The 25,267-nt window shown below is 46.8% G+C and overlaps 1 protein-coding gene across 2 annotated transcripts in view; it reads left to right on the forward strand.

Moving 5' to 3' along the window:
- The first annotated feature begins 3,586 nt into the window (after nt 1-3,586).
- The window catches only part of LOC120065463 (phospholipid transfer protein), a 31,403-nt gene continuing 9,722 nt past the window's right edge, over nt 3,587-25,267 (forward strand). Inside the window, exons 1-6 of one of the 2 annotated variants that reach the window (XM_039016491.1) lie at nt 3,587-3,733; nt 15,149-15,269; nt 23,506-23,605; nt 24,128-24,256; nt 24,559-24,714; nt 25,055-25,118. In XM_039016491.1, coding sequence (XP_038872419.1) covers nt 15,164-15,269; nt 23,506-23,605; nt 24,128-24,256; nt 24,559-24,714; nt 25,055-25,118 — 555 coding nt within the window. In that variant the 5' untranslated portion in view covers nt 3,587-3,733; nt 15,149-15,163. Of the gene's footprint in view, nt 3,734-7,330; nt 7,465-15,148; nt 15,270-23,505; nt 23,606-24,127; nt 24,257-24,558; nt 24,715-25,054; nt 25,119-25,267 lie in introns of those variants that run through there. The other variant, XM_039016492.1, reaches the window with a different exon arrangement.

The raw sequence follows: 25,267 nt of genomic DNA on the forward strand, positions 1-25,267 counted from the left end.
TTATCCAAAAACCTAACAAAAATAAAATTTTCCTACAGGCTTTGTTCAACTAATCATTGCGGAGTTACTGCCTACAAAAAGACGCCATTTCTATTTCAGAGGCTTCTAACAACCAACGCTATCTGTGCCTTGCACATGATCTCAAAAAATAGATTTTTATGATAGTTACTGTGTCTCAGGTGTGATTGGGTTGTTTGAAATGTGTAGTCATACAGGGTTACATAAACTCAGGAAAAAAAAGAAACGTCCCTTTTTCAGGACCCTATCTTTCAAAGATAATTCGTAAAAATCCAAATAACTTCACAGATATTCATTGTAAAGGGTTTAAACACTGTTTCCCATGCTTGTTCAATGAACCATAAACAATTAATGAACATGCACCTATGGAACGGTCGTTAAGACACTAACAGCTTAGGCAATTAAGGTCACAGTTATGAAAACTTAGGACACTAAAGAGGCCTTTCTACTGACTCTGAAAAACACCAAAAGAAAGATGCCCAGGGTCCCTGCTCATCTGCGTGAACGTGCCTTAGGCATGCTGCAAGGGGTCATGAGGACTGCAGATGTGGCCAGGGAAATAAATTGCAATGAGATGCCATTTTGACAGAGCTACAGGGAGACAGGATGGACAGCTGATCATCCTCGCAGTGGCAGACCACGTGTAACAACACCTGCACAGGATCGGAACATCCTAACATCACACCTGCGGGACAGGTACAGGATGGCAACAACAACTGTCTGAGTTACACCAGGAACGCACAATCCGTCCATCAGTGCTCAGGCTGTCCACAATAGGCTGAGAGAGGCTGGAGTGAGGGCTTGTAAGCCTGTTGTAAGGCAGATCCTCACCAGACATCACCGGCAACAACGTCGTCTATGGGCACAAACCCACCGTCGCTGGACCAGACAGGACTGGCAAAAAGTGCTCTTCATTGACGAGTCGCGGTTTTGCCTCACCAGGGGTGACGGTCAGATTCACGTTTATCGTTGAAGGAATGAGCGTTACACCGAGGCCTGTACTCTGGAGTGGGATCGATTTGGAGGTGGAGGGCCCGTCATGGTCTGGGGCGGTGTGTCACAGCATCATCGGACTGAGCTTGTGGTCATTGCAGGCAATCTCAACGCTGTGCGTTACAGGGAAGACATCCTCCTCCCTCATGTGGTATCCTTCCTGCAGGCTCATCCTGACATGACCCTTGAGCATGACAATATCGCCAGCCATACTGCTCGTTCTGGCGTGATTTCCTGCAAGACAGGAATGTCAGTGTTCTGCCATGGCCAGCGAAAAACCCGGATCGCAATCCCATTGAGCACGTCTGGGACCTGTTGGATCGGAGGGTGAGGGCTAGGGCCATTCCCCCCAGAAATGTCCGGGAACTTGCAGGTGCCTTGGTGGAAGAGTGGGGTAACATCTCACAGCAAGAACTGGAAAATTTGGTGCAGTCCATGAGGAGGAGATGCACGGCAGTACTTAATGCAGCTGGTGGCCACACCAGATACTGACTGTTACTTTTGATGTTGACCCCCCTTTGTTCAGGGACATTATTCCATTTCTGTTAGTCACATGTCTGTGGAACTTGTTCAGTTTATGTCTCAGTTGTTGAATCTTGTTATGTTCATACAAATGTTTACACATGTTAAGTTTGCTGAAAATAAACGCAGTTGACAGTGAGAGGACGTTTCTTTTTTTGCTGAGTTTATGATATTGTACAACAGACAGGTCAGGAGAAAAGTCATGTCTCACTTGTTCACCATAAATGATGTCATCACTGACATCTGGTGGTGCATGGATGTATGGATGATCTGTTCTACTATTGCCGTTAAAGGTGTCACACCTAGAATTTCTCCCCTATGTGGAAGCTAGGTGAATTGCAACAGCACTAGCCTGCATTCACAACAAATCTCCCCCTCCCCTGCAGCCCATTAAATGGGGGACTCTCACTTTAAAAACAACATTTCTTTTCATTAAAAATATATATTTCACAGCGATTTAGATGGTACAATGATTTCCTACACTATTCATTGCTTGTTTTCTCACATAAACTGAAATTGAGCGAAAAGTGTAGACTTTTAGCAACCAGGAAATGACAGAGCAATTTCTACATTGGCCACTTGACCCGATTTCCACTAGATAACACAACCACAAAGTCAAAACAGCATTCCCATTTTGACAACACATGCCACTCCGGCGGGAGAAATCAATAGGCGAATATCACAGCAAATCACAACACTGGTGGGTAAATAATACTTTGAAACACTATCATTGCACTATTACTACAGATATACTGTATTATGGCCATTTTCTGAAATTACAATGCAAAAATTCACCCATCACATTTTATGCTGTAGTCTACAATTGGTGCAGAAGCCTCACGCCATATACTTTATTTTTTTATTTTTTTATATCCTCCCATTTCTCTGAACAGCTCTTTTATGTTGTGTTTTTATACGTCAAAGAAGTGGGCTGAGCCATCATTGTGGCACGGAGTCGGGAACCACTATGATCTGTGTGGTCCAGAGACTTAAATGGCACTTAACGCTGTGAACCAACCCTGGCCCTGCTGCTCCCAATTTGCTTAGTGCATTCCTGCACAGTTCAGGAGTCGCAAATGAACATGTGGCATGGCATAAAAGTTACCTAAATCGACATGACATAGCACAAAACTTACCTAACAATGCACCAGGGTAATAAAACTGGTAAAAATAAATAAATAAAGAGAAATATGATATAGGCCTACAGTAGTAGTTTTCAGGAAATTCTCACTTTTTAAAGAGTAGGCTACAATTATATCCGACCAGTGGTTTAGCCCGATCTTTCCAAGGGTTGGTACAAGCTATTTTTAGCATTTCACCTCAGTCAGAAGAATGCAAAGGCTAACCTATTATTTAATGAACCTCATGGCATGGAGTACCTCAAATTACCTTTGAATCATCATACTTTGAAAAAGCAAAAATGGAATTCTAAGAAGAGAACACCCATTTATAATAGAGGTCCTCACACAAATTAAAGGACAGCCTAGGCAAAAAAGTTGTCTGCAAAATGCGACCCTCAAATGTGTTTCAGGTCATGAACATGAATCACAATTTTATATTTTGCATTCACACTTATTTTTCTCATGTGTATTCTGCAATTGGTACAGTATGTTGTATGATAATGATTCACTACTCAAGTGAAAATAGGCCCTCTTGAATGTCAATTATTTGGGCATTGAATGTTCTGGGCATTTTACCATGATTGAAATCAGTGGTTTGGAGTTTTGAAAAAGTTGCCCTATGTCCGAAAAGTCTTGTATCACATGTTTTTATTAGTATCAATCCTCATTTTGGAGCGGCTTTTGACATTGCTAATAATAATGTTATTTAAAGAAATTACCCACTGGGCACACACAGGTTGAATCAAAGTTGTTTCCATGTCATTTCAACGAAATTACATTAAACCAAACGTGGAAAAGGCTACATGTTGAATTGACGTCTGTACACCAGTGGGTACTGTCATCACAATAGCCACAAGAGTCATGTGACCTATACAAAGAGAGTCACTCCCCTTTCTCCACAACTTGCCTATATAGACAAAGGATGAAGAAAGATAGTGTTTGTGTAGATTAGAGGGAGAGAGTCACTTCAACATCCCTCCAGTCATTGAAGCTGAAAGCAGGAACAAGTATTTGAACCGGGGAACCCCTTGGGAGCCGAGTCAACTCATTTGCCACAGAGATATTGCCAATAACACACTGTAAGTATTGCAGTTTATTGTGTAAGCCCATTTAGGGGGAAAGGAGGGATGGAAAATATATTTTAAATTATGGAAAGTCTGCACAAAGGTGGTAGACAGACCAAGCAGGCTCAGAATTCACTGTACCCAGGATTTGATGATCTGAGTTGGGAGGACAAAGACTTGTATTATTTCTTATTGTTGCTGCATTGTCGAGAAGGAACCTGCAAGTAAGAATTTAATTGGAAGGTGTCTCACCATACATACGACTAATAAAACTTGAAACTTCTCTGTGCCAACTCCACAATGGCACAAGCAAGGTGAGTGTGGGTATGACTTTCAGGTATAGTCTACTAACAAAGACTTGAAAGAATTTAATCATCGTTAGAAGCGTATATCCTGCTGATTTTAATTTAGGTAATATGAGATGGAACAGAACTCAATGCGGCACTTTTTCCAGACTAGTTTGGATTTGTGTTTTATGATTTGGGATGACGCAACGGAGCAAACTAGCAAGGATTCACAAAAGTAAGGGGCTACAAACTGGTTGTTATTAGTCAATTCAAAGGGTATTAAGTGGATGTTGAAAATACTGTTTATGTACACAGTGGTTAAGCAGTCTGTATTTAAATCCTATGGTTACTGTAATTATGTCTTGCATTGATTCCGACACTGAGATGACAGATGTTTGGTAAACTCTCAATACAGTCTTCTGTGTTTCAGTTTAGTGTATGCGACTATGTAAGTTAAAGCTTAATTGATAAGGACCATCGATCACAGCAGTGAAAATGAACGTGCTGTGTTTGACTATTGATAAAATGCTAACTTTGAGATGGTCCATGGAAGATGTTGAAAGTTGAAAAAAAGAGACTGATCACTTGAAAAATAATTAAATGATACCTCGGCAATAACCAAAGATGGCAGTATTGCAGCTCATCTTTGCTCAACAAAAGTAATAATTTGACCAGCAAATTACAAAGCATAAGCTATGAATAACTTTGAAATAGTTTTAGGCCTATGTTCCATCAATAAATAATCGGATCTATGCAGAAACGGAGAGCTCCTTGTTTTACATTTTATTTTCTTGTATAGTCACCCCATTGAAGTGTCCTGGGTGAAGGAATATTTTTTGAGTAGTCACCCCATTGAAGTGTCCTGGGTGAAGGAATATTTTTTGGGTAGTCACCCTGTTGAAGTGTCCTGGGTGAAGGAATATTTTTTGAGTAGTCACCCTGTTGAAGTGTCCTGGGTGAAGGAATATTTTTTGGGTAGTCACCCTGTTGAAGTGTCCTGGGTGAAGGAATATTTTTTGGGTTGTCACCCTGTTGAAGTGTTCTGGGTGAAGAATTTTTGGGGGGATTTTCAAGTCTCAGTCGAGCACCTGATTCCCTTTTTGTTCAAGCTGAGCTAAAGTGCATTTGGGTACACTTTTCTTCCATTGAAATAGAAGCTGAGGCTTTGAGTCCTTATGACTCATACTCACAGGGCCGGACCTAGCCTTTTGGGGGCCCTAAGCGAGATTTGGTTGTGGGGCCTTACCACCTCACTGGCAAAACATTTTAGTCCCCCCCTTGACAGCGGAGAGAACATTTTGGTTTTAAAATACATTCCCTGCAATTATCAACATTTTGCCATGGGAAGTAGAGAAAATGTTAACATTTTAAAACAACTTTCTGCAATTCTACACATTTTGCCATGGGGCAGAGAGAAGTTTAGCAGTTGAATAACATATCCCAGGCAATTATACTCATTTAGCCATGGGGTGGAGAGAGAAATGTTTGCAGTTTTAAAGCTAATTTCCTGTAATTCTACACATTTTGCCAATACTTATTATATGTTAATGATATCTGAATGAAATTGACTAACAAAATCAAAGGGGGCCCCCTAGAGATCAGGGGCCCTGGGTATATGTCCTGTGTGCCCAGTCGGTATTCGGGCATGATTACTACAAAGTGTAGATAGCTGGCTAGACTAACTTACCAATATAAAAATTGTTAGCTGACATGGCTAATTGAGTGACTGACATAACATGAGAAAAACTGCTGATGCACAAATTTCGAAATTGCACCTTGTGTATTCTACTATTCTAACTCTCTAACACTGAGTTCATAAAAATAGATACGTTTTTTTGGGTAGGCCCCCTAGCGGCCAGGGGCACTAAGCAACCGCTTATGTAGCTTTATGCCTGGGGCCGGCCATGCATACACAACCTTATATAGTGCTGCAGCAGGTGTTGAATCAGTCAACTCTGACATGCTCTGCAGAATATCTTATTCAAGTGACAAAACTTGATGCAAAACACACTGTAACATCACTCGTTTACTTTGCTAGTTAGTTGAGAGTATCTAGCAAGTTTGTTGTTTAGTTTAGTTTTTTGGCTGCTCTTTCTTGAGGGGCTGCTCTTGCCTATGTGTGCTGATTACCTGTAACTACATAAGTATGGTTAACTTTAACTAAACACAAAAGGGCATGAATACAGCACCTCTCATGAAGCACAATATGGGCTGTTGTTAAAGTTTGGGTCTGGCACACACACGCACACGTGCCCTGTTCCCAGATCTCTTCACTCAGAGTTCTCTATTGGTCATTGGCCTGGATACGACCGTACACTTATCAAAACAAAAAAAACAAAAAAATGTATTGGTCACATACACGTGTTTAGCAGATGTTATTGCGGGTGTAGCAGAACTCTTGTGTGTATGAACTGAAGTACCCGCACTCTCCTCCATTGCGAAACACTTGTTTCCCATCAGCCAAAATAGTTGCCTGGAGTGAGATAACTGGGGTATGGTGGATGATATACAATAGATGACATGGTTTCAACACAATAACAAAAATCGGATGTTGGGAAAATAGCCTGTCAAACTGACTCTGGAACATGTGTCATCTTGTCACCACCCTCAATAATTCTCAAACATTGGCCACCAGCATTTTACCATTCATAAATTACTCAATTAGTAACACTTTTAAACACTTGGTGGTTTTATGATGTAGGTGCACTTATCTTTGTGTGGTGGTCACTGTTGTTGTGAAGAAGACACTGTTTATGATCAGAATCACCATATTCTCCAACTACATTTACACATACTTAGTGATATGATTCTGCTAGTGATATACAACATTAGAGACAGAGTACAGGCAGGAGTTTACACAAAGTTTCTCCCCCACACAAGCTGTTCCTTCTGGGAATCCACAATCTTTGGCCCCTGTACAGATTCTAAGAAAGTGGTGAGGAAATTGTAAATTGTCCTTTCAAGGGGAAAGGTCTTTAGGGAGATTAAGTTTTTGTCCAATTCGATTGTTGAGTTAACCGTTTGTATGAGTTTAGACTGTGGAGAGCCTAAATTAAATGGGGTTGGCAGTGGGGTTGGGTTGTCCAGCAGTCCCTCCTAAAATCTTACGGGTCAAGGAACATCCTGCTCTCCTTCAAGCCTTTTAGTTCCTCACTGTCGGGGGTTACTAGAACTAACTTCTGCCCCTGCTGTTAAACAAGACAAAGAGCTGTGCAGCCACACACACACACACACACACACACACACACACACACACACACACACACACACACACACACACACACACACTCTTTCTTTCTGACTCACTTACTTAGCAACCGTGCATGTTACAGCAGGACAGGGAATCAGACTGCAGCATTTGAATTGCACACTGTGGCGATACCGTAACGAAGACAAACATTTAGGTGTTTTCTTTGTTTTTCTCTTATATTTGGCTTCCACAGACCCTCTATTATTGAGGTAAGAGATTTTGGTGCAGGATTTTGTCAGGGAGGAGAAATGCATCTTGGAATTCTTCCTTGTGATGGAGAGAAAGAGGGCTAAGAGCCTGAGTGATGTACAGGACAAGAAGGAATAACTACATTGACATCTGAATTACTATAAAACATCTGTAAGCAAGGTTGATGATATGAATACACAAATTAGCTTAAAATAAGATATGTTATTGTAAATACAAGGGACACAATAAGTGTTGTTGTCACGTTCCTGACCTGTTTTCTGTTGTTTTGTATGTGTTTAATTGGTCAGGGCGTGAGTTGGGGTGGGTAGTCTATGTTATGTGTTTTCTATGTTGGGTTAATGGTTTGCCTGGTATGGTTCTCAATTAGAGGCAGGTGTGTGTCGTTTCCTCTGATTGAGAACCATATTAAGGTAGGCTGTTCTCACTGTTTGTTTGTGGGTGATTGTTCCTGTGTCTGTGTTTACCACATGGGACTGTTTCGTTTGTTCGTTCGTTTTAGGTAGTCTGTTCCTGTTCGTGCGTTCTTCGTCTATATGTAAGTTCGTTTGTTTCAGGTCTGTTGCCTTCGTTTATTGTTTTGTAGTTTGTTCTAGTGTTTTGTCAGTGTTTTCGTCTTTCATTCAATAAATTAGTATGTATTCCTCACCTGCTGCGCCTTGGTCCGTTCATTCACCACAAGACGAACGTTACAGAATCACCCACCAAACCCGGATCAAGCAGCGGGTTAACGGGCAACAGCGACAGCAGCAGTGGTTCAAGGAGGAATGGACATGGGAGGAGATTCTGGACGGAGAAGGACCCTGGGCAGAGCCAGAGGAGTGTCGCCGCCCAAAAGCGGAGCTGGAGGCATCTAAAGCGGAGAGGCGGCATTATGAGGCGCTAGCAAGGCAGAGCGGCTGGAAGCCCGAGAGGCTCACCCAAAAATTTCTTGGGGGGGGGCTAAAGGGTAGTGTGGCGAGGGCAGGTAGGAAACCTGCGCCCACTTCCCATGCTTACCGTGGAGAGCGAGAGTACGGGCAGACACCGTGTTACGCAGTAGAGCGCATGATGTCTCCTGTACGTGTTCATAGCCCGGTGCGGGTTATTCCACCTCCCCGCACTAGCCGGGCTAGATTGAGCATTGAGCCAAGTGCCATGAAGCCGGCTCTACATATCTGGCCTCCAGTACGTCTCCTCGGGCCGGTATACATGGCACCAGCCTTACGCATGGTGTCCCCGGTTCGCCAACACAGCCCAGTGCGGGTTATTCCACCTCCCCGCACTGGACGGGCTACGGGGAGCATTCAACCAGGTAAGGTTGGGCAGGCTCAGTGCTCAAGGGAGCCAGTACGCCTGCACGGTCCGGTATATCCGGCGCCACCTTCCCGCCCCAGCCCGGTACCTCCAGTTCCAGCACCCCGCACTCGCCTTATGGTGCGTGGCCCCAGCCCAGTACCACCAGTGCCTACACCACGCACCAGGCTTCCAGTGCGTCTCCAGAGCCCTGTTCCTCCTCCACGCACTCTCCCTGTGGTGCGTGTCTCCAGCCCAGTGCCTCCAGTTCCGGCACCACGCACCAAGCCTCCTGTGCGTCCTGAGAGCCCTGTACGCACTGTTCCTTCTCCCCGCACTCGCCCTGAGGTGCGTGCACTCAGCCCGGTACCACCAGTGCCGGTACCACGCACCAGGCCTATAGTGCGCATCGAGAGTCCAGTGTGCCCTGTTCCTGCTCCCCGCACTAGCCTTGAGGTGCGTGTCTCCAGTCCGGTACCACCAGTTCCGGCACCACGCACCAGGCCTACTGTGCGCCTCAGCGGGTCAGAGTCGTCCGTCTGCCCAACGCCGCCTGCACTGCTCGTCTGTCCAGCGCCGTCTGAGCTGCCTGCCTGCCCAGTGCCGTCTGAACTGCCTGCACTGCTCGTCTGCTCAACGCCGCCTGCACTGCTCGTCTGTCCAGCGCCGTCTGAGCTGCCTGCCTGCCCAGCGCCGTCTGAACTGCCTGCGCTGCTCGTCTGCTCAACGCCGCCTGCACTGCTCGTCTGTCCAGCGCCGTCTGAGCCATCCGTCTGCCCAGCGCCGTCTGAGCCATCTGTCTGCCCAGCGCCGTCTGAGCCATCCGTCTGCCCAGCGCCGTCTGAGCCATCCGTCTGCCCAGCGCCGTCTGAGCCATCCGTCTGCCCAGCGCCGTCTGAGCCATCCGTCTGCCCAGCGCCATCTGAGCCATCCGTCTGCCACGAGCCATTAGAGCCGCCCGTCTGTCCCGAGCCATTAGAGCCGTCCGTCAGTCAGGAGCTGCCAGAGCCGCCAGCCAGTCAGGAGCTGCCAGAGACGCCAGCCAGTCAGGAGCTGCCAGAGACGCCAGCCAGTCAGGAGCTGCCAGAGACGCCAGCCAGTCAGGAGCTGCCAGAGCCGCCAGCCAGTCAGGAGCTGCCAGAGCCGCCAGCCAGTCAGGAGCTGCCAGAGCCGCCAGCCAGTCAGGAGCTGCCAGAGCCGCCAGACAGTCAGGAGCTGCCAGAGCCGCCAGACAGTCAGGAGCTGCCAGAGCCGCCAGCCAGTCATGAGCTGCCCTACAGTCATGAGCTGCCCTACAGTCATGAGCTACCCTACAGTCATGAGCTGCCCTACAGTCATGAGCTACCCTACAGTCATGAGCTGCCCTACAGTCATGAGCTGCCCTACAGTCATGAGCTGCCCTCCAGTCATGAGCTGCCCTCCAGTCATGAGCTGCCCTCCAGTCATGAGCTGCCCTCCAGTCATGAGCTGCCCTCCAGTCATGAGCTGCCCTCCAGTCATGAGCTGCCCTCCAGTCCGGAGCTGCCATTCAGTCCGGAGCTGCCATTCAGTCCGGAGCTGCCATTCAGTCCGGAGCTGCCATTCAGTCCGGAGCTGCCATTCGTCCTGAGTTGTCCCTCTGTCCTGAGCTACCTCTTTGTCCTGAGCTACCTCTTTGTCCTGAGCTACCTCTCTGTCCTGAGTTGTCTCCTCTATTTTAGAGGGGCGTTGGTGAAGGTTCCTGGACCATGGTCGGGGGCGAGGGTCGCCACTCAAAGGACGCTAAGGAGGGGGACAAAGACAGTGGTGGAGTGGTGTCCTCGTCCACCGCCGGAGCCACCACCGCGGACAGATGCCCACCCAGACCCTCCCCTTGAGTTTTAGGGGTGCGCCCGGAGTTCGCACCTTGAGGGGGGGGTTCTGTCACGTTCCTGACCTGTTTTCTGTTGTTTTGTATGTGTTTAATTGGTCAGGGCGTGAGTTGGGGTGGGTAGTCTATGTTATGTGTTTTCTATGTTGGGTTAATGGTTTGCCTGGTATGGTTCTCAATTAGAGGCAGGTGTGTGTCGTTTCCTCTGATTGAGAGCCATATTAAGGTAGGTTGTTCTCACTGTTTGTTTGTGGGTGATTGTTCCTGTGTCTGTGTTTACCACATGGGACTGTTTCGTTTGTTCGTTCGTTTTAGGTAGTCTGTTCCTGTTCGTGCGTTCTTCGTCTATATGTAAGTTCGTTTGTTTCAGGTCTGTTGCCTTCGTTTATTGTTTTGTAGTTTGTTCTAGTGTTTTGTCAGTGTTTTCGTCTTTCATTCAATAAATTAGTATGTATTCCTCACCTGCTGCGCCTTGGTCCGTTCATTCACCACAAGACGAACGTTACAGTTGTTGTTTGAGAGGACTTTATTACTCAGAGCAGTTCGATAGTGTGTACATTGTCCCAGTACATCTTAACTGCCTATCTTTGTGAAAATGTAAGGGGGGAAAATGTACATGTTTGTAAGCGACTAATAATCATCTATGTCCATTTTGTTTTGGATTCTGTGCATTTTCACTGTTGCAGGACAATGGTGAGAGAAGAACATTGAGATACGCAGTGCAAATTGTTTCTCTAAAAGGCATTCATAACCTTTGGCTTTAATATGAAATGTTGTTTGAAATGAATACCCATTTATTAGATGATATATAAGTTGATGACCTCGATGACTTCTGGATAATATTGTGTAATTCAGTCTCATGGAATAAAGCGGCAATAAGGTTGATAGGAACTGTGTCACGTTCCTGACCTGTTTTCCTTGTTTTTGTATGTGTTTAGTTGGTCAGGGCGTGAGTTGGGGTGGGCATTCTATGTTATGTGTTTCTATGTTGGGTTAAATGTGTTGCCTGATATGGTTCTCAATTAGAGGCAGGTGTTTGACGTTTCCTCTGATTGAGAACCATATTAAGGTAGGCTGTTCTCACTGTTTGTTTGTGGGTGATTGTTCCTGTGTCTGTGTCTGTTGCACCACACGGGACTGTTTCGTTTGTTCGTTCGTTTGGCTAGTCTTTCCTGTTCGTGCGTTCTTCGTGTCTATATGTAAGTTCTCAGGTTCAGGTCTGTCTACGTCGTTTGTTGTTTTGTAGTTTGTGTAAGAGTTTTCGTGTTTCGTCTTTCTTTAATAAATTCCATTATGTCTGCATACAACGCTGCGTTTTGGTCCGACCCTTACTCCTCCTCCTCATCCGAGGAGGAGGCATTAGACAGCCGTTACAGAATCACCCACCAACCTAGGACCAAGTGGCGTGGGAGAAAGCAACAGCGATTGCAGGATTCATGGACATGGGAGGAAATATTGGACGGTAAAGGTCCGTGGGCACAGCCAGGAGAATATCGCCGCCCCAAAGCTGAGCTGGAGGCAGCGAAAGTAGAGAGGCGGCGTTTTGAGGAGTTAGCCCGGAAGCAGGAGAAGGATCTGGGCTACACTACGTGGGAGGAGATCGACAGGTGGGCGATCGACCCAAGGAGAGTGCCGGAGCCCGCCTGGGATTCTCTGGCGCAGTGTGAGGGATACCGGCGAATGGAGGCAGCACGACGACGCGGTAGGAAGCCTGTTAGTCAAGCCCAAAAATTTCTTGGGGGGGGGGGGGGGGGGGGGGCTAAAGGTTAGTGTGGCGAAGTCAGGTAGGAGACCTGCGCCAACTTCCCGATCTTACCGTGGAGAGCGAGAGTACGGGCAGACACCGTGTTATGCGGTAGAGCGCACGGTGTCTCCTGTACGTGTGCATAGCCCGGTGCGGGTTATTCCACCTCCCCGCACTGGCAGGGCTAGATTGAGTATTGAGCCGGATGTCATGAAGCCGGCCCAACGCATCTGGCCACCAGTGCGTCTCCTCGGGCCGGCATACATGGCACCAGCCTTACGCATGGTGTTCCCGGTTCGCCTACATAGCCCAGTGCGGGTTATTCCACCTCCCCGCACTGGTCGGGCTACGGGGAGCATACAACCAGGTAAGGTTGGGCAGGCTCAGTGCTCAAGGGAGCCAGTACGCCTGCATGGTCCGGTATATCCGGCGCCACCTCCCCGCCCCAGCCCAGTACCACCAGTGCTTACACCACGCACCAGGCTTCCTGTGCGTCTCCAGAGCCCTGTTCCTCCTCCACGCACGAGCCCTATGGTGCGTGTCTTCAGCCCGGTACCACCAGTTCCGGCACCACGCACCAAGCCTCCTGTGCATCTCCAGAGCCCTGTTCCTCCTCCACGCACTAGCCCTATGGTGCGTGTCTCCTGCCCATTACCACCAGTGCCTACACCACGCACCAAGCCTCTTGTGCGTCCTGTTGCTGCTCCCCGCACGAGCCTGAAGGTGCGTGTCCTTAGCCCGGTACCTCCAATTCCGGCACCATGCACCAGGCCTACAGTGCGCCTCAGCCGGCCAGAGTCTGCCGTCTGCCCAGCGGCTCCTGAACTGCCCGTCTGCCCAACGCCATCTGAACTGTCCGTCTGCCAAGCGCCGCCTGAACTGCCCGTCTGTACTGAGCCTTCAAAGCCGCCCGTCTGTACTGAGCCTTCAAAGCCGCCCGTCTGTACTGAGCCTTCAAAGCCGCCCGTCTGTACTGAGCCTTCAAAGCCGCCCGTCTGTACTGAGCCTTCAAAGCCGCCCGTCTGTACTGAGCCTTCAAAGCCGCCCGTCTGTACTGAGCCTGCAAAGCCGCCCGTCTGTACTGAGCCTTCAAAGCCGCCCGTCTGTCCTGAGCCTTCAGAGCCGTCTGCCAGACAGGAGCCGCTAGAGCCTTCCGCCAGACAGGAGCCGCTAGAGCCTTCCGCCAGACAGGAGCCGCCAGAGCCTTCCGCCAGACAGGAGCAGCCAGAGCCTTCCGCCAGACAGGATCAGCCAGCGCCTTCCGCCAGACAGGAGCAGCCAGAGCCTTCCGCCAGCCAGCCATGAGCAGCCAGAGCCTTCCGCCAGCCAGCCATGAGCAGCCAGAGCCTTCCGCCAGCCAGCCATGAGCAGCCAGAGCCTTCCGCCAGCCAGCCATGAGCAGCCAGAGCCTTCCGCCAGCCAGCCATGAGCAGCCAGAGCCTTCCGCCAGCCAGCCATGAGCAGCCAGAGCCTTCCGCCAGCCAGCCATGAGCAGCCAGAGCCTTCCGCCAGCCAGCCATGAGCAGCCCCTCAGTCCGGTGCTGCCCCTTAATCCAGTGGGGTTAATTTGGAGGGTGGCCATTTGGAGGAGGCTACGGAAGCGGGGTTTGACTATGGTGGGGTGGGGACCACGTCCGGAGCCGCCACCGTGGACAGATGCCCACCCAGACCCTCCCCTAGACTTTAGGTGGTGTGCCCGGAGTTCGCACCTTGAGGGGGGGGTTCTGTCACGTTCCTGACCTGTTTTCCTTGTTTTTGTATGTGTTTAGTTGGTCAGGGCGTGAGTTGGGGTGGGCATTCTATGTTATGTGTTTCTATGTTGGGGTAAATGTGTTGCCTGATATGGTTCTCAATTAGAGGCAGGTGTTTGACGTTTCCTCTGATTGAGAACCATATTAAGGTAAGCTGTTCTCACTGTTTGTTTGTGGGTGATTGTTCCTGTGTCTGTGTCTGTTGCACCACACGGGACTGTTTCGTTTGTTCGTTCGTTTGGCTAGTCTGTTCCTGTTCGTGCGTTCTTCGTGTCTATATGTAAGTTCTCAGGTTCAGGTCTGTCTACGTCGTTTGTTGTTTTGTAGTTTGTGTAAGAGGTTTCGTCTTTCTTTAATAAATTCCATTATGTCTGCATACAACGCTGCGTTTTGGTCCGACCCTTACTCCTCCTCCTCATCCGAGGAGGAGGCATTAGACAGCCGTTACAAACTGAATGAATTATCTCCCTAGTTTCGAGGGAGATTGATGCAACCCCAGAAAGCTAGTCACCAACAATAAATCACTCCTTTTCATTTTCATCTGTGGTGAAAGGTGGCAGAGCTACATCGGTGTTGTCAGACCATGAGACATCCCGAAAATTGTTCTTCTCACGAATGTCCCACAACCGTCACGAGACTCGTCTGGAGTCAGTACCACCGATCTACCAACTTCTGTCTATAACATCCAAACAGTTTGGACTTGGTTGTTTTGCTCTAGGACGCCCACAAGCCGCACCAGAATCGTCTGAAGACAGCCCAATACCAGTTTAAAAAATGAATGGAAGCATATAGAAGTAGTTTAGTGCCTATAAAAAGGGTGAAATATGTGTCATTTTAAAATAGCTAAATGATCCTTGGTATGACCATTTTAAAACAATTCCATATGTTAGTTTAGTAAATAACCCACCCAACCCCCCAGCTTAGACTCTAGGGAGTTAATTCAATTGAAATAAAATGTATTAAAAATGATCTTTGGGAAACCCAGCCCTAGTATTTAGTGTTTGAGCTTTGAGGTGCCTGGATCCATCCCCACTCTCTCTTTGTCTGTCTGTTTTGACCCCCTGCAGGTTGAGTGAGTCGTGATGGCTTCCTGCACGGTGTCTATCCTCTTCCTTCTCATCGTTGCCATGTCAGCAGCAGAGCCGCCAGGCTGCAAGATCCGGATCACAAACAGAGGCCTCGAAATGTGTAAGAAATTCACAACAAAAACACTCTGTGCCTTCAAAGTATTCATACCCTTTGACTTATTCCACATGTTGTTGTGTTACAGCTTGAATTCAGAATAGATTACCTGGATTGTGCAACATATTTGCACATTATTCTTTTTTTAATTCTTCAAACTGTCAAGTTGGTTGATGATCATTTCTAGACAGCCATTTTCAAATCGTCATAGATTTTCAAGACGATTTAAGTCAAAACTGTAACTCGAACGTTCACTGTCTTCTTGGTAAGCAACTCCAGTGTAGATTTTGCCTTGTGTTTTAGGTTCTTGTCCTGCTGAAAGGTGAATTTGTCACCCAGTGTCTATTGGAAAGCAGACAACCTGGTTTTCCTCTCGGATTTTGCCTGTGCTTAGCTTTATTCCGTTTCTTTTTATCCTGAAAAACTCCCTAGTTCTTGCCGATGACAAGCACACCCATAACATGATGCAGCCCACCCCCATGCTTGAAAATATGAAGTGTGGTACTCAGTAATGTGTTGTATTGGTATTCATGACAAAAAGTTAATTGCTTGGCCAAAATGTTTGCAGTATTACTTTAGTGCCTTGTTGCAAACAGGATGCATGTTTTGGAATATTTGTATTCTGTACAGGCTTCCTTCTTCTCCTTCTCTCAATTAGGTTAGTATTGTGGAGTAACTACAATGTTGTTGATCCATCCTCTGTTTCTCCTATCACAGCCATTATCTCTGTAACTGTTTTAAAGTCACCATTGGCTTCATGGTGAAATCCCTAAGCACCGCTTGCCTCTCTTCCCAGACTTATCAATGAACGGTCCGGGTCCCACCTCGGTGATCCGGTCCTACATAGACTTTCAGGGCCAGGCTAGCTAACAAACGCTGCACAGCATGCTAGCCAGGTTAGCTAACTCGCCGAGATGAGCTAGCTACTTCTAGCTATTCCGGCTTCCTAACGGTGGAATTGCTTGGGTAGCTATCTTAAGTATATGTAGCTAGCGTTAAGTCACATGGTTATTCTAAAGGGACCATGCTGCAGTCAAATAGGCTAGCATAGACTACAAGCCTCATGGTAAACATCAACTAGCATGCATAACTTCTGGCGAATGAAGCTTACTAGCGTTCCCCTAGCGTTAGAGGCAATCCCATTCCTATTTACAATTCCTGAAGTTGGAGGGAGTGGAGGAAGCAGGGCTTGCATGCACCTCCGATAAGGTAGCATCCTCCGAGCACTTGCACGGGTAACCCCCCGGAGCGAGCGACCAGTGCGTCCCTCCACAAAAACATTACTGTGATGTTAGTGCCCCCACGTTTGCTTATGGACGGCCAAATGGGGGGCTACGTCAGCCATTGTCGGAGCCCCCTGTGTCCATAAGGGGCCGGGCTTCATCCAGGCTATACAGTCTCACGGAAGCACAACTTAATTGGAAGTTTGTCCATGTTTAAAGCCCCCTATGTTACCCCGTTTTGCATGGTGTTCACAGGGTTCAATAGGTATATATGGGTTCTATAAGTGATTGGTTTAATTCCTGGGAATTAGATTCCATTACGAATCATCCCTGTCCGTTACCACAGAAGGGAGACATTTTTCAGAGCTGTCTGTCCCTTTTCCAGCTGGGTTACAAGGTGCTGGGTCTATTTTGTTTACGTGCGGTTCAGCGCTGGGTTCCAGGTCGCATCTTAATAATAATTTGGGTGTTGCTCACATTTGTCTTGTAATGGAAATATGTTTTTTGCGTATCTCAACTGCCCCTGAGGGAGTGGGGTCACAGCCAGGGTCCCCATTGTACAGCGCCCCTGGAGCAATTAGGGTTAACTGCTTTGCTCGAGGGAACAGCGACAGATTTTTCACCTTGTCGACTCCGGTATTCGAACTAGTGACCTTTCGCTCTAACCTCAAGGTTAACCTGGCTAGCACTCTATGGAACACTTGTAAGCTAGCCTGGTCTCAAAAGTCTATGTAAGATCGGATCACTGAAGTGGGATCCGTACCGTTCATTGATAAGTCTGGGAAGAAAGACAAGTGGTGCTTAGCCAAGGCAGACACAGGCGACGGAGGGATACCCACAGAACCTGGTCGCCCTCTCTCTTACCGCCTAAACCGAGTGAAGCTTGTTGTGACAGAAGTAACTCCAATTGGGATTGTCAATCAGGGTACGTCATTGATTGACGGAGCCCCCGAACCCAGACTAGACCGGGCTTCAGGCAAACACAGTTGTGTCAGCCCAAAGTTCCACAGTGTGCACTGGTGTCAAAAGTGTTGCATCTCCCACATGTGGCTTCAATGAAAAGTGTCCCTTCTCCACATTCAGACACATGGTGGTCGTGAGTGGTGGAAAGGGAAAAATAATATCTCTTTCTACAAGGTGGCGTTCCTCCCTGTCAGATAGCACTTGACGGGAGGCTCGCTGTCTGCTCCAACCAATGGTGCGCATGCGTGGTATTGCTATGGATCGTGCGAACATGATTTTCCAGCGCTGAGTGCTAGTCTTTCACTTCTCTCACAGCCTAAACCGTTCGCTTCGGGTGTCCTTGTCAGGCCTACGGGCCCGGGCCCACGGATGGGACCCTCTATTGTCAGGGGGTTACCATGGTTTCAGTTGTACCCCACAGGGAGGTCACGACAGACACATTCACCTCGAGGGTGGGGTGACTTGTAAGATGGCAGAGCGCACTGCATATCAATTACCTGGAGCTCCTAACGATGTATCTGGTGCTCAGGCTCTTCCTCCCGCCTTTGTCAGGCTGGCTTGTGATGGTCAGAACCAGCAATATTTATGATGGTGGTGCCATATGTAACGGATGTGAAATAGCTAGCTAGCTAGCGGTGGTGAGCGCTAATAGGCTTTCAAACGGTGACGTCATCGATTGAAAGGCTATTAGCGCGCACCACCGCTAACTAGCTAGCCATTTCACATCCGTTACACTCACCCCCCTTTCGACCTCCTCCTTTTCGCAGCAACCAGTGATCCGGGTCAACAGCATCAATGTAACAGTTTAACTTTACGTCCATCCCCTCGCCCCGACCCGGGCGCGAACCAGGGACCCTCTGCACACATCAACAACAGTCATCCACGAAGCATCGTTACCCATCGCTCCACAAAGGCCGCGGCCCTTGCAGAGCAAGGGGAACCACTACTTCAAGGTCTCAGAGCAAGTGACGTCACTGTTTGAAAGGCTATTAGCGCGCACCACCGCTAACTAGCTAGCCATTTCACATCGGTTACACATATACCAACAGACGGTGAAGGACTCAGTCTCTCTCCCTCCTAACCTTAGTTTATTGCTGTGGAGCAGCGCTCACATGTTCTCGCTTCTCCATGGTTGCCTCAACTCGGGCACAGATCTTCTGTCCAGGTGGGCCCCTCTCTCTTAGGAGTGGTGGGTACACCCCTGGGTGGTCTCCCAGATATATGAAATGTTCGGCAGGGCCGACGTAGATCTTTACGCATCGCAAAGAAGCAGTCTTTGTCGTATATTTCTCTCGATGAGGGACCCGAACACTTCATTGAGAACTGACACACTCGTACTCTCCTTTACACATTTCCTCCTGTTGTCCACATTGACGGGGCTGTAGTGGAGCAGATCGAGAGCTTTAAGTTCCTTGGTGTCACCTCACTAAGGACCTATCGTGGTCAAAACACAGCCTCCCCCTCAGGAGGCTGAAAAGATTTGGCATGGGACCTCAGATCCTCAAAGGTTTTACAGCTGCACCATTAAGTACATCTCGACTGGCTGCATCACCTCTTGGAATGGCAACTGCTCGGCATCCGTCCGCAAGGCACTACAGAGGGTAGTTCGCGTACGGCCCAGTACATCACTGGCGCCGAGCTGCCATTCAGAACTTCTATACCAGGCGGAGTCAGAGGAAGCACCTCAAAATTGTCAAAGACCCCAGCCACCCAAGTCATTGACTGTTCTCTCTGCTACTGCATGGCAAGCTGTACCGAAGCGCCCGGTCTGGGACCAAAAGGGTCCTGAACAGATTCTACTCCCAAACCATAAGACTGCTAAATCATTTGTTAAATAGTCAACCAAATAGCTACCTGGATTTACCCTTTTTGCACTAACCTTTCTGACTCATCACATACAGTTGAAGTCGGAAGTTTACATACACTTAGGTTGGAGTCATTAAAACTCGTTTTTTACCACTCCACAAATTTCTTGATAACAAACTATAGTTTTGGCAAGTCGGATAGGACATCTACTTTGTGCGTGACACAAGTAATTTTTCCAAAAATTGTTTACAGACAGATTATTTCACTTATAATTCACTGTATCACAATTTCAGTGGGTCAGAAGTTTACATACACTAAGTTGACCGTGCCTTTATCCAGCTTGGAAAATTACAGAAAATGATGTCATGGCTTTAGAAGCTTCTGATAGGCTAATTGACCTCATTTGAGTCAATTGGAGGTGTACCTGTGGATGTATTTCAAGGCCTACCTTCAAGCTCAGTGCCTCTTTGCTTGACATCATGGGAAAATCAAAAGAAATCAGCCAAGAGCTCAGAAAAAAATTGTTGACCTCCACAAGCTCCAAACGCCTGAAGGTACCACGTTCATCTGTACAAACAATATTGCGCAAGTATAATCACCATGGGACCACGCAGCCGTCATACCGCTCAGGAAGGAGACGCGTCTGTCTCCTAGAGATGAATTTACTTTGGTGCGAAAAGTGCAAATCAACAACAACAACAAAGGACCTTGTGAAGATGCTGGAGGAAACAGGTACAAAAGTATCTATATCCACAGTAAAATGAGTCCTATATTGACATAACCTGAAAGGCCGCTCAGCAAGGAAGAAGCCACTGCTCCAAAACCGCCATAAAAAAAGCCAGACTACGGTTTGCAACTGCACATGGGGACAAAGATCTTACTTTTTGGAGAAATGTCCTCTGGTCTGATGAAACAAAAGTATAACTGTTTGTCCTTAATGACCATCGTTATGTTTGGAGGAAAAAGGGGGATGCTTGCAAGCCGAAGAACACCATCCCAACCGTGAAGCACGGGAGTGGCAGCATCATGTTGTGGGGGTGCTTTGCTGCAGGAGGGATTGGTGCACTTCACAAAATAGATGGCATCATGAGGCAGGAAAATTGTGGATATATTGAAGCAATATCTCAGGACATCAGTCAGGAAGTTAAAGCTTGGTCGCAAATGGGTCTCCCAAATGGACATTGACCCCAAGCATACTTCCAAAGTTGTGGCAAAATGGTTTAAGGACAACAAAGTCAAGGTATTGGAGTGCCCATCACAAAGCCCTGACCTCAATCCTATAGAAAATTTTTGGGCAGAACTGAAAAAGCGTGTGCGAGCAAGGAGGCCTACAAACCTGACCTCAGTTACACCAGCTCTGTCATGAGGAATGGGCCAAAATTCACCCAAATTATTGTGGGAAGCTTGTGGAAGGCTAAACAATTTAAAGGCAATGCTATCAAATACTAATTGAGTGTATGTAAACTTCTGACCCACTGGGAATGGGATGAAATAAATAAAAGCTGAAATAAATCATTCTCTCTACTATTATTCTGACATTTCACATTCTTAAAATCAAGTGGTGATCCTAACTGACCTAAAACAGGGAGTTTTTACTAGGATTAAATGTCAGGAATTGTGAAAAACTGAGTTTAAATGTATTTGGCTAAGGTGTATGTAAACGTCTGACTTCAACTGTATGCTGTGGCTACTGTTTATTATCTGTCACTTTATTCCTAGTTATATGTACTTATCTACCTCAATTACCTCATACCCCTGCACATCGACTCGGTACTGGTTCCCCCTGTATATAGGAAAGTTATCGTTACTCCGTGTGTATTTATTATTACATGTTTTACTTTTCTATTATTCTCTATTTCTTTTTTGGTTCATTGAGATCATTTGCCTTTTAGGCGATGACCTGTGACAACTCCGGTTGTGCAGGGACCTGTTGTCCCAGGCGCACGGGCAGGTTTGGAACTCAAAGCCGGAGATTTGATTTCTATCGGCCTGGCTCCTAGGAGGACCAATCAGATGGCTATATCTAGAGCAGGCCTGGGCAACTCCAGTCCTCGGGGGCCTGATTGGTGTCACAGTTTTTCCCCAGCACCAGCTAACACACCTGACTCCAATAATCAACTGATCATGATCTTCAGTTAAAAATGCAATTAGTTTAAATCAAGTGTGTTTGCTAGGGATGGGGGAAAAGCCCCCCGAGGACTGGAGTTGCCCAGGCCTGACCTAGAGCGTTACCTCTGAACGTTATTGCTACTATTTAGTCTGCAAGGGCACCCTCAACAGGGGGCTGTGTATGTATGAAGTGGCAGGGGTTGTAGCTCTGGTGCCAAGATAAAGGGCTGGTTCCTTTTTCAGTGCTATGTGAGGGACATCTTTATGTTCCTATAGGAGCTTTTCGAACAAAGGACGGCCATTCTCCACACCAAAAGTGTACATGACGGCTATTTCAGCATGTCATGTGAGAATTGATGTTGCCACTCCCCTAGTAATGCGGTTTCTAAAAGGGTGTGGTCTCTAAACCTATTGCGCACACTAGGGATTTAGCTTTGGTTTTGGATGCTCTGTGAGGCCCCCTTTGAACCACAGGAGGCTGTGGATCTGAGTATCCTCTCCTACAACACCTCCCTGCTTGTGCCTTTGCCTTTGGAAACGCGTGTTGGGGACCTCCACGTGTTATCTGTACACCCTTCCTGTAGTCAGTTCACCTCGGGCGACTCTAAGGTGACATTGCGTCCAAATGGGTCCTTCGACCCCAAAAGTCATGGCTATGTCCTACAGGTCCTTAACTTTTGAGTTATTTCCCTTTTCGCCTCCTCCTTTGCTTCTGAAGAGCAACAGAGGTTACATGCCCTGTGTCTAGTACGAGCTACAGATGTAGGATCATAATTTGAGCCAGTTTGCTACAGCAGGAAAATAATCCTACAGCAATAGGATATGTGAATTATTATGTGGATTATAATTCATGGGCATTTTTTTTTAGGGGTTGATAATTTTTTTGTTACGGTAAATAAAGTCTACAATTTTAAAGTGGAAATCACTAACTTTCGAGCCTTTATAAACCTTAATACACGACAAGTTTACGTTTCCTGCTGTGCAGGAAAATTCTTTGCAACAAAAGAGTGGTCAAATTAAGATCCTACATCTCTATACGCACGTACATTGAGGGACCCGGGATATCCGGTTATGTGACCAGATTTATGTCTGTTTTGCTAATCCAGGTCGATGCAGGGCAGCATCTCCCGCAGGATTGTGGAGGCTATCTCCCTGTCATATCGCAACAAGGGGCAAGGGTTACCTAGCACTGTATGTCCCGACTTCACCAGGGGTCTGGCAGTGTCTTGGGAGTTTGGTATTTTGGAATTTTATTAGGATCCCCATCAGCTGTTGCAAAAGCAGCAGCTACACTTCCTGGGGTTCACACAAAACATGAAACATATACAGAATGACATAATACAGAACATCAATAGACAAGAACAGCTCAAGGACAGAACTACATAACATTTTTTAAAGGCACACGTAGCCTACATATCAATGCATACACACAAACTATCTTGGTCAAATTGAAGGGTTGACTGTAGGAAATACAATATTTGTGCTGTGGCGAGTTGGGCATCACCATACGCTGTTGTGAGGTTTTATTGCTTGGATGTCACAGTGTAGCCCACAGTGTGCTTACAGCTGGGACAGGGGAAAATCACTAGGCAGCATGTCGTGTACACAATACCCAGCTCAGTTCTGGGTGGTCTGCCATGGGCCATTTTATTTACTATCCATTGGGGTCGGCTTAGGGTGGTATTCCATTTCCCCATAGTATGTTGTACCGAAGTTGACTGACTGAAAAGGAACGTAACGTTATGACTATAACTACTGTTCCCTGGAGGAGAAGCCCCTGTTTGGCCCCGCACCGCCCGTTTCTGGGCCTTGTGAAGAGCTTCCAGCGAGTTGCAGATTTCATTGGCCTTGTCAGGCATGATTTTAGTTCCTTCAGTGAACAGTAGCTATAGTCATAACGTTACGTTTTCAACAGTCTCCAACAGTACTGAATGATCCTGGAACGTCTTCAGTCTTGACCAAAGGAAGACGTCACCTCCACTACATTGTCACTATCAGGATTTTGCTCTACTTTAGCCTCCATTACCCAAACAAAGCACCTTAATCCACTTAGATCATCTTAGTTGTGTGGGCTGTCTTCTTAAGGCATTGGCTATGTAGCTTTAGACTCTAAACTTAACTCTTTCAAACCTGCCTTTCAGTGAAGTACGAGACCCAGAAGTTTGTGGTGGAGGAACTGAGCAACATCACCATGCCAGAGATGAAGGGCAATGAGGGCCGCTTCGAGTACACCATCAATGAGTAAGCCCTGAGCTGGGATCCATCCACCTTAACGATCCAAAGTTGCTGCCGCTATGTTCCAATGGCTCCAGATCCTTTGATATCTGTGCATATTAATGAACTGTGGGTAGTGTCTGCCTGGATTTCTAGAAGATGACCTATAAAGCGCAGCAACTGAATACTCCCTTTTGAAAGATAAAGACCAGATGGCTTCGCTCACCACATGAAGTGAAAAAGAAAGGTGTGCAAAGTTATCTGTCTGGTCTACGAGGCTAGAACTTCTTAATCTTTTGTAAAAGAAAGTCCAGTATCTGACTTTATGGGTCATCTTCTAGAAATCTGGGTTCTTGGAAAATCAACTCTGGTAGACAGTATTGCTACCCATACAGTGTTTCTGCTTTGGTCAACTTCAACCAACTGCCAACCAGGCTACAAGATTGTGGCTACCAAAAGGGAACTTCTAGTGAATTTCAAGCAAATTTCTAGTGACTTTCTAGTATCAGCCCAAGCACTGATCAAATTGTCTTCCTTCCTGTGGTTCAGTGTGAAAATAAATGAGTTGAACCTGACCTATGCAGACCTGGCATTTCAGCCTGGTCTGGGACTGCTCTTCGAGGTGCAGAACTCGTCCATCGCCCTCAGCTTCCAGAGACGCATCCTATACTGGTTCTTGTAAGTCCTTCTCTCTATCCTCTACGGTCTCTCTAGTGCATTTTACAAGAAAATAATGGGTTTGTATACAAAATAATGCCTGTGGTGAAATACTCACAATAGTATATTGTATAGCCTTGAGGAGTTCAGTCATACAGAGGTAGGCTAGATTGATGACTTATCTTCTTTGACGTCAAACTTCAGAGATAATTGATGTCCAAAAAGAGTGTCTTAGAAATTCTTTCCTTTTGGTGCTAAATATGGTTGAGATGATGACGTTGATGATGATGATCTTAGAAGGTTTCTTCTCTATGGTCTTGTAGCTATGACACGGGAGCCATCAACGCCTCTGCTGAAGGCGTGAACATCCACACTGTCCTGCACATGACCAAAGACGAGTTGGGCCGTCTCAAGATCTCCAACATCACCTGTGATGCGTCCATCGGCAAAATGAAAATGAAGTTCACTGGCACCTTGGGGTAAATCATGTTGATAGTTTTTTTGGGGATACTTGAGCTGCTTTCTTGACCAGAGGCCATATGTATCCAGCATTTTAGAGTAGGAGTACTGATCTAGGATCAGGTTATCCTAGTCTATACTAATTGTATTCATTATAATCTAAAAGGCAGAGAACCAAATATTGCGTGCAATGTGGAGATATTAGTCTGTCATGAATCAAGAGAGACTAATTGCAGTGATGTAGGCTAGTAGCAGTATTTTTCAGCTAGTGATTCTTTTGACATGAGTGGGTGTAATCAGAGCCATGTACTTAGATATATGTCTCTGGGTGTAATTAAACTCTGCTTTCCTCCTTTGCAGGAGGGTGTATGACTTCTTGGCGACGTTCTTGACCACAGGAATGCGCTTCCTTCTTAACCAACAGGTGCTGACAGATCAGTTGATTTAATTCTAGAACGCTGGTTACTACAACATGGCAACACGTACGACTAAATACTCATTGGCTGAGCTGGCAAATCAGCTGTTTACTGATCATGATGACTGTCACGCCCACACTGTTTTGTTCAGAGTGAA

This window comes from Salvelinus namaycush, chromosome 20, assembly GCF_016432855.1.
Source record: "Salvelinus namaycush isolate Seneca chromosome 20, SaNama_1.0, whole genome shotgun sequence".
NCBI classification, from domain to species: Eukaryota; Metazoa; Chordata; class Actinopteri; order Salmoniformes; family Salmonidae; genus Salvelinus; species Salvelinus namaycush.